The sequence below is a fragment of the Xenopus laevis genome, chromosome 4L, assembly GCF_017654675.1.
Source record: "Xenopus laevis strain J_2021 chromosome 4L, Xenopus_laevis_v10.1, whole genome shotgun sequence".
Taxonomy (NCBI): domain Eukaryota; kingdom Metazoa; phylum Chordata; class Amphibia; order Anura; family Pipidae; genus Xenopus; species Xenopus laevis.
Window position 1 is genome coordinate 117,980,080 of NC_054377.1, and position 9,276 is coordinate 117,989,355.

The 9,276-nt window shown below is 36.1% G+C and overlaps 1 protein-coding gene across 1 annotated transcript; it reads left to right on the forward strand.

Moving 5' to 3' along the window:
* Window positions 1-2,077: 2,077 nt before the first annotated feature.
* On the forward strand, window positions 2,078-9,076 carry LOC108714515 (mediator of DNA damage checkpoint protein 1-like). The gene is made up of 12 exons (XM_041589581.1): window positions 2,078-2,181; window positions 2,763-2,928; window positions 3,448-3,777; window positions 4,258-4,326; window positions 4,771-4,869; window positions 5,152-5,289; window positions 6,004-6,141; window positions 6,743-6,886; window positions 7,492-7,572; window positions 7,977-8,162; window positions 8,262-8,355; window positions 8,683-9,076. Exons 1-11 carry the CDS (start codon window positions 2,085-2,087, stop codon window positions 8,344-8,346), a joined length of 1,533 nt encoding a protein of 510 aa, XP_041445515.1. The 5' UTR covers window positions 2,078-2,084; the 3' UTR covers window positions 8,347-8,355; window positions 8,683-9,076.
* The last annotated feature ends 200 nt before the right edge of the window (window positions 9,077-9,276 follow it).

Sequence of the window (9,276 nt, forward strand, 5' to 3'; positions counted from 1 at the left end):
ATGACTTAATCTCTCGCTATAAATACACCCTGTATAAATACACACATAACTTCTACCAATGCATAGCAACAGTAGACAGCAATATCTATTGAATTTAATGTATAACACAGTAAAGGTCAATGACCTTTATATCACACTGCACACCTAAACTCTGCATCAAGAGGTTACCATGGTAACATCATTGTGATGTAGCTGACTTGTCTGGCTAAAAGTAGGTCACCGTTATGACATCATTATGACATCATAATGACTTTATCTCTAGCTATAAATACACCTGTGCTATTTGCTCAGTTTGTGTTTTTCAGCTGAAGGTGCAAGACGTACCTTCACTAACAGCACAAAACTAGATCACAACACCAAAACTTATCACTTATAACAGATTAATGGTGAGTGACTTCTCTGACCCGTTATTTGCTCTTATTCATGGTCTCTCTGTTTATATACTTTAGGTTTGCACATATATTACTGTGTGTAATCTAATTAATTGTAATTTGGATGATCTCCTTCAGGCTAATGGGCCAATTTACTAACATTGGTATTTTTATTATTTTTCACAAATCGTTTTTTCTCTAAACATTTTTTAATGCCTCTATTTATTAAAAGTCAAGTAGTTTTTTTTTCCTGAAAAATTTGAGTTTTCAGGGTATTTTGAGTTTTGACTGAAAAATATCCTCGAAAACTCACATTTTTTCATAGAAAAAAACATCTTGACCTTTAATAAATCTGCTCCTAAATTTCCAGTTTCCTTTGACTTAATTCTACTAGATACTGTACTTCTCTGATCTGTTTTTTCCCCTTATTTGTGGTCCCTCTGTTTATGTACTTTAGAAATTTACTAAAGGGCTAAGTGGCTAAAGCTGGCGTAATTTTGCCAAGGAGATAAACTCTGGCGCAACTTCACACTGTAACGCCAGGTGAATTTTCAGTCTGGCAAAAGAGCGTTACTACGAAAATAAGTTTTTGATTACTGACCGTTACCTCTATCGCAAGACTTGCCTTCGCCACCTCAGACCAGGCGAAGTGCAATAGAGTAGATAGGAGTTCCTCAAAAAAAAGTTGAAATTTGTTCTAAGTGCCAAAAAACGCTGGCGTTTTTTCCTATTTAAAGGGTGATTGATAGACTGAAAAAGATCGTAATTTTTTTTGGGGGTACCCTCCTTCCCCCCTACATTTGCTAACATATGGCACCTAAACTATACTGTGGGCACATGTGTAGGGCATTATAACAACTTTATATAATTTTATTAAGGTTCCCTGGCCTTGTGTAGTGTAATGTATTTGCTGCAGCATATACGGCCATTGTACTTTAACTGCACAGTGTATGCTAATTAGCCAACGCTAACGTAACTTCAAACTGCTGAGCGTAATTTCGCTAGCATAATTTACACCAGCATTCGGTACCCTGTGCGCAACTTCGGATCTTTGTTAATTAGCGTTGTCCAGGCGAATTATACCTGGCGAAGTGCGCAAAGCCAGCGCTGCCGAATTTTCCCCAGTTAGTGAATTTGCCCCATAGTATGACTGTGTGTAATCTAATTTAGTTTAATTTTTTTTTTTCATTTTCAGGATATCTGTCATATTAAATGAGCCCATCACCCTTTAGACACTATTGATTAATTATATTGAAAGCTAAATAGCAAAAAGTATACATCTTAGGGTTAGGGCACACGCTCAGATTCAGGGAGATTAGTCACCCGGCACCTAATGCCCCTGAACGGCCTCCCGCCGGCTAGACTGTAAATCGCCGGCGAGATGGTACTCGGAGCGCTTCGTTTTCTGAAGTTGCCCAAAGTTTCCTCGTGAGGCAAATTCGGGCGACTTCGGAAAACATATCGATCCGAGTGCCATCCCTCCGGCAATTTACATTCTAGTTGGCGGGAAAGCAGGGGAGGCAGTTTGGGGAGATTAGTCGCCCTGAAGAAGTCGCCATTCGACTAATCTCCCCCAATTTGAGCGCATGTTTTAACCCTAAAGCAGTATGACAGACTATTAGTATTTAGAACAGGGTTAAGGATGTCCCAGATGCTATATGGTTATGCATACCTTTATATGAATTCTCATTTTATTTTTTTCACCTTTCCTTTATGCAGCAACACATAAAGAAATCCAACATGAATATAATGAAGATATTTTACTTGTTTTTGATTGAGTGCATCATCATAGGAATCAGCCTACCTTTTGGTAAGTACAGCGCTTGGTTAATGACAGATATATTTTCGGTACAAATTTTGTTTAAAGTTCAGCTACTTTTATACCAGCTCCAATTATCTGTGGTATGTATTGGGCAGGTATAGTTTAAGAATATAAAATAGCCCATGTGGTGTAACTACAGTCACATGGGCAGGGTGCAGGGCTTGTACTTGGTCTACCTGTCCAGTCCCTACACCCCCATGTGCACATGTGCAACACCTTTTCACTTCTCTCCTCCATGTCGCACCACATCATCTTCATCAGGAGTGCAGGCCCAAATGCAGTTGCTCCCCCTGGTAGTTACACCACTGAATAGCCCAATCCCTAACTAGGACTTGCAGAGCTCACCGTTATAAATGTATGAACCATCTAGACAAGCAATGATTCATGAACATGAGTGTATTGGTGTGTGTATAAATGTGACTGGTTTGCCTATGAATTTTTGGTTAATAAAAAGGTTATAATGAGTATGAATGTGGCTTTCTGCATGGCCTATATGAATGTGAGTATATTTATGTGTACATGAAAGTAAGCTTGTGAGGATTTTCATTTACGCATGTTTGTTTTGGCAGCGGAGACTAAAATTGAAGTCCCTACGACGGTGACTGCAGGTCAAATTGAATTAAACGGTGAAGTAGAAGATGCAACCGTCGACTCCTGCCCTGAATGCAAATATACAGGATATATTATAATATTATCGGCTATGGTAACAATTGCATTGCCAGGAGCATTTGGATGGTAAGTCTCTTACACTAACACATTATTTATCCACATATACATTTATCTACTGACATTTGCAGAGGTCCAGAAGTCATAGTACCCCCAGCATTCTAATTTTGCTATGCCTTTGAATGGGCTGGCAATCACTTTTATTGATTTAACTATAATTACTAGACTGGGAGCATTTTCAGGGCTATTATTTAAAAGGGCACTTAATATTCTGAAAGAAAATATATTCTAGCACATCATTTATAGATTAATAAGTGACCTATTAAATCAAATTGTCATATTGGCTGATGTAACCTAGATTCACCCAATTTCATCACTGCTATGTCAGTTGGATATACATAGTGGAGGTCACAATTTCTTTTTTTTGACTTCCTTTTGCATGCCTTTTGTATGACTACAATTTATTCTGCACCGAAAATTATGCCACAAACTGTGTCAATATATTAGCTGGGCTGAAAGAATTGAGGGGATCACAGTCAACTGTCTGAACTTGATTAACTCAATAAACTGTCCCATTCCCTTGTGCAGGTATCTCTATTACCGACTAAAGAAGAGGAATGCAATGACCGATGAAGAAAAGGCATTGGAAGATTCAAAGCCTGATACTTTTACTTCAAAAATACATTTGTGGTTGGCTACAAACTGCACTGTTGAAAAGTTCAAGCTCCTCTACAACACAGTGAGAGAGAATAAGACAGTAGAAAAAATAATTGTGTGGTTATCAACAAACTGCACTGCTGAAAAGTTCAAGCTCCTCTTTGACAGACTGAGAAAGAAAAAGCCAATCTACGATGAAGAAAAGGCAATTGAGAAATCACAGCCTGAATCTACACCCTCTAAATCTGAAACTACTGCAAGGTTTGTATCCCTAAACTGGTCTCTCTGTTTCTCTTAAGGTGGTTTTGTTATATTTATTTTCTGTGTAAATTAAAGGTATGAAGCACAGCTTTTTGTATACAAAAAAATGTTCCTTGCATATAAGTGGCAGTTGCATTGATGCTTGTATTACATCATAGCAATTAACATATAGTGATTTATAAATGATATAGTAATATTAGTGGTGTTTACTTAAAGAGTCAAGAACTATGGCTCATTATAGATATAGAGATGCCCTGTTCTGTGCTTCGCTTTTTTTTATTGCAGCATAGTTAGTAATTTGGCTATCCATACTTTTTATCACTTCATTGTTTACATAACTTGCCTATTCCTGTGGCAGATAAAAACTGGATTATCCACAGAGATACAATACACTCCACTCAAATGTGTATTAGTCAATGTCCCCTGAAATATGTATTTCTTAAAGCACAATGAATTTATCTTCTTTATATGTTTGTTTAGGGATATGCTTGACACGGGCGAGAAGACAGCCACGACTAAGGAAGATAAGGAAGACAGTGCAACTAAACAGTAAGTTTGTGTAACATAAATTAAGCTTTTCCTTAATAAGAGGTTTCTTTGGACAATTACTTTAGCAAAAAAGCAATTAGGCTAGTGGGCCAGAAATTTCCATCCTATGAACTGTACCCTGTTACATGCATTTAATAAGTACTTTTTTGTTCTCTTATCTAAGACACACACACACAGTTAGTCAAGCACTCAGCTGTGGAAAAAACAGCCATTTTCTTTTTGGACTCTTAGGCTACAATTTCGTAAGACATTTTACCCTTTAGTTATGAAACTCCATCCCTATTACTGTAAACATTCCATTCCGGCTCATACTGTAACTTTATTATAAATAAATCTACACTAGACAATATAGTATCCTGTATGAATTATGACTGGGTAAGATATTTTGCTCACCACACCAATTAAAGGGCAGGTCATGATTGTTTATTTATTCTCTTTGTTCAGGATCAAAGTCACAAAGAAGAAAAAGGCTTCTGTAAAACAAAGTACAGATGAGCCAGTACAACCTGAGCAAAGCCCACAAACACTTGCTTTGCCTAAAAAGTAAGTTTAAGCCTACATTTTACTTTTTGTTTTATGATGTAAAAGTTTACTATTATTGTACCACGTTTTTAAACAGAGGGTTTAGAGTTAACATTGATAAATCAGAAGCTCTGACTTTTACTCTGGACTCCCATGTTCAGAAATTATTAAAGATGAATTCTGAATTCTAGTGGACAAAAAAAGGTGTTGAAATGCCTTGGTGTGAAAATTGCCCTAAATTAAAGTTGGTTTTGGCCCTTAACTACCTTACACTTATATTGTTTATTTATTCTCTTTGTTCAGGATCAAAGTCATAAAGAAGAAAAAGAAAAAGGCTCCTGTGAAAAAATCTGTGGAAGAGTCAATTAATTCTGTAAAACAAAGTACAGATGAGCCAGTACAACCTGCGCAAAGTCCACAAACACTTGCACTGCCTAAAAAGTAAGTTTAAGCCTATGTTTACCTTTTTTGTTTTTTGATGTAAAAGTTGATTATTATTGTACCAAGTTTTTAAACAGAATGGTGTTAAACTGCTCAAGGCAGTAACAATCCATTAAAATCCCTTCCTTTCAGGAAAAGGGATCGATCTGCTAGGATTCTTCAGTTTGATCCATAATAAATCTGCCCCTATATTGTTATCTGGGATGTTTGGTGGTATGGTGCATAGAACCATTAGCCCACAGTATATGACTTAATCACCATTGGCTCGGCCATTTATAACATAGCTCTGCTCACAGATGATACAATTTTTTTCCATAACAAGCCCTTAATTGCACATTATCTCGTCTTTATAGACAATGCTTTGGGGCAGTTGAGGGTTTAGAGTTAAGATGCAAATCCCCTCCTTTGTAATTTTAAAAAGCGCAAAATAAAGCCGATATATTGATATTAACTTACCAGACTCCAAGAATGCTTTGATCAGCGCTCTGCAGCGATAACAGAAGTGTGATAAGGGTTTAGAGTTAACATTGATAAATCGGGAGCTTTGACTTTTACTCTGGTCCCCCATGTTCAGAAATTATTAGAAATAAATTCTGAATTCCAGGACAAAAAAAGGGTTTGAAATACCTTGGTGTGAAAATTGTCCTAAAGTAAAGTTGGTTTCGGCCTTTAACTATCTTCCACTTTTATTATTTATTTATTCTCTTTGTTCAGGATCAAAGTCATAAAGAAGAAAAAGGCTCCTGTGAATAAATCTGTGGAAGAGTCACTTAAAACACCTTCTGTAAAACAAAGTACAGATGAGCCAGTACAACCTGAGCAAAGCCCACAAACACTTGCGCTGCCTAAAAAGTAAGTTTAAGCCTACGTTTTACTTTTTGTTTTTTTATGTAAAAGTTGATTATTATTGTACCAAGTTTTTAAACAGAATGGAGCTAAACTGCTCAAGGCAGTAACAATTCATTAAAAGCTCTTCCTTTCCTGACTGTCAGGAAATGTTTGATAAACTCGAAAAGGGATTGATCTGCTGGGATTCGTCAGTTTGATCCATAATAAATCTGCCCCTGTATTGTTATCTGGGATGCTTGGTGGTATGGTGCATAGAACCATTAGCCCACAGTATATGACTTTATCACCATTGGCTTGCCCATTTATAACATAGCTCTGCTCACAGATGAAACAATTTTTTTCCATATAATAAGCCCCCAATTGCACATTATTTAACCTTTATAGACAATGCTTTGGGGCAGTTGAGGGTTTAGGGTTAACATTGATAAATCGGGAGCTCTGACTCTTGTCCCCCATGTTCAGAAATTATTAGAAATAAATTCTGAATTCCAGTGAACAAAAAAAGGGTTTGAAATACCTTGGTGTGAAAATTGTCCTAAAGTAAAGTTGGTTTTGGCCTTTAACTATCTTCCACTTTTATTATTTATTTATTCTCTTTGTTCAGGATCAAAGTCATAAAGAAGAAAAAGAAAAAGGCGCCTGTGGATAAATCTGTGGAAGAGTCAATTAAAACTCTTTCTGTAAAACAAAGTACAGATGAGCCAGTACAACCTGAGCAAAGCCCACAAACACTTGCGCTGCCTAAAAAGTAAGTTTTAATCTATGTTTTACATTTTTTTTTTATGTAAAAGTTGATTATTATTGTACCAAGTTTTTAAACAGAATGGAGCTAAACTGCTCAAGGGAGTAACAATTCATTAAAAGCCCTTCCTTTCCTGACTGTCAGGAAATGTTTTATAAACTCGAAAAGAGATTGATCTGGTAGGATTCTTCAGTTTGATCCATAATAAATCTGCCCCTATATTGTTATCTGGGATGTTTGGTGTTAGGGTGCATAGAACCATTAGCCCACAGTATATGACTTTATCACCATTGGCTCGGCCATTTATAACATAGCTCTGCTCACAGATGAAACAATTTTTTTCCATATAATAAGCCCCCAATTGCACATTATTTAACCTTTATAGACAATGCTTTGGGGCAGTTGAGGGTTTAGAGTTAACATTGATAAATCGGAAGCTCTGACTTTTACTCTGGTCCCCCATGTTCAGAAATTATTAGAAATAAATTCTGAATTCCAGTGAACAAAAAAAGGGTTTGAAATACCTTGGTGTGAAAATTGTCCTAAAGTAAAGTTGGTTTTGGCCTTTAACTATCATCCACTTTTATTATTTATTTATTCTCTTTGTTCAGGATCAAAGTCATAAAGAAGAAAAAGAAAAAGGCTCCAGTACAACCTGAGCAAAGTCCACAAACACTTGCACTGCCTAAAGAGTAAGTATAAGCCCATGTTTTACATTTTGTTTTATGATATTAGTTGATTATTATTGTACCATTTAACAGAACCCCAACCTTGACAGTCTGCCCTCATAATTTAAGTCTTCCACCCCTCTAACCAATTTAGTTGCACGTCTCTGCACTCTCTCCAGCTTATATATATCCCTCTTAAGGACTGGAGTCCAAAACTGCACTGCATACTCCAGATGAGGCCTCACCAGGGACCTATAAAGAGGCATAATTATGTTTTCATCCCTTGAGTTAATGCCCTTTTTTATGCAAGACAAAACTTTATTTGTTTTAGTGGCCACAGAATGACACTGCCCAGAATTAGACAACTTGTAATATAGTGTGATACTTATCACACTAACATGTTCTTTTTATTTCTTCTATCTGTTTAGAAATGCTTATGCTGTCGATGTAACAGAAGCAGAACAGCAGCCAATGGCCCCACTTGCAGTGAGTGTTTTATCCACAGAAACGAAAGATGTTCAAACAGAAATCTCCATATCACCAATTATTCCAGAGTGCCAACAACCTTTAGTAGAAAGCCAGGAAGAAACTCCTTGTAACATTTATTATAAGAGGTAAGATTATTAAGCTCATATAATAATATAAAAATATAAAGCTACACTTTTGTAAAAGCAATTTTGATCCTAACATTTATATTTCTTTTGATTGTCCAGGAAAATAGTTTTGACATGGGTGGAGGAGATCACGGATGATGAAGAGGAAACATCTACTCCCCAAGTAAAAGAATTCCATAAATAGATCGACCATGTGAGTTGTTCTAAATCTGCACTAATCAAATGAATTTGTCCTGTTTTATATTAAAGCAATTAAAGCACACACATAGATTAATATTTATTATAGATTGATTTGATTGAAATGTTAAACCAATAATTATATTTATGCACGTCTCATGAGGGGGGGGGGCAGTGTAACCAGAAATATTGTTTGCACTGTGTGATTGATTCTGGAAAACCTTCATAGACATTATTAGACAATTAGTTTATAAATGACATTATTTTATGATTTATTTGCCTTAATTTAACTATTTTGTAAAACATATCTCAATAGATTAAACTTAATTTTCATTTCTTTTAGAACAGCTAACGATACAACATTGAGTTGATTTGGATCCATTATCCGAGGAACACTTTCGATTTACTGAGAATATTTCTACAAACCCAGACAAATGGATAATAATAAATAAAATAATCAATATTTATTGCTTTACAGAAAATGTATATTTATTCCAGAGGTGTAATAATAAAGGGTGCAGTGGTTACAACTCAACTGCAGCCTAGTCAAGTGATATATTTGGGCCACATGATTTCTATCAAAAGTTAAAAGGCGAAGGGATATGGGTGGATAGAGGGCCGGGTGGTGATTGGTGTATGGGAGGTGGAAGTGGATCCAGACCTTCATTTTGCTTTGTGACCTATAGGACTTAGATTACGCCCCTGTTATCTTTATCATCTGGCAGCATTAAAGAGATACTGACACCTGAAATTAAACTGTTTTAATTGTATTTAACATTGTCTATGCACAAGCTTTATCATTTTACCATATAAGTACATTTTGATACTTTATCATTACCAATCAGATTTCCCCAAGATATTCATTAAGGGGTTGCCATTATTATGCTGCACTGGTCTGTTAGTGTTTAAAACTCTAACACAGAGGTTGAAAAGGGAA

What these genes read in the sequence shown, in the direction of transcription:
- LOC108714515 (XM_041589581.1), top strand. Translation starts at nt 2,085, where the DNA reads ATGCAGCAACACATAAAGAAATCCAACATGAATATAATGAAGATATTT. An exon ending in AAATCTGAAACTACTGCAAG is followed by an intron (nt 3,778 to 4,257) that starts GTTTGTATCCCT and finishes ATGTTTGTTTAG; the next exon opens with GGATATGCTTGACACGGGCG. An exon ending in TGTAACATTTATTATAAGAG is followed by an intron (nt 8,163 to 8,261) that starts GTAAGATTATTA and finishes TTGATTGTCCAG; the next exon opens with GAAAATAGTTTTGACATGGG.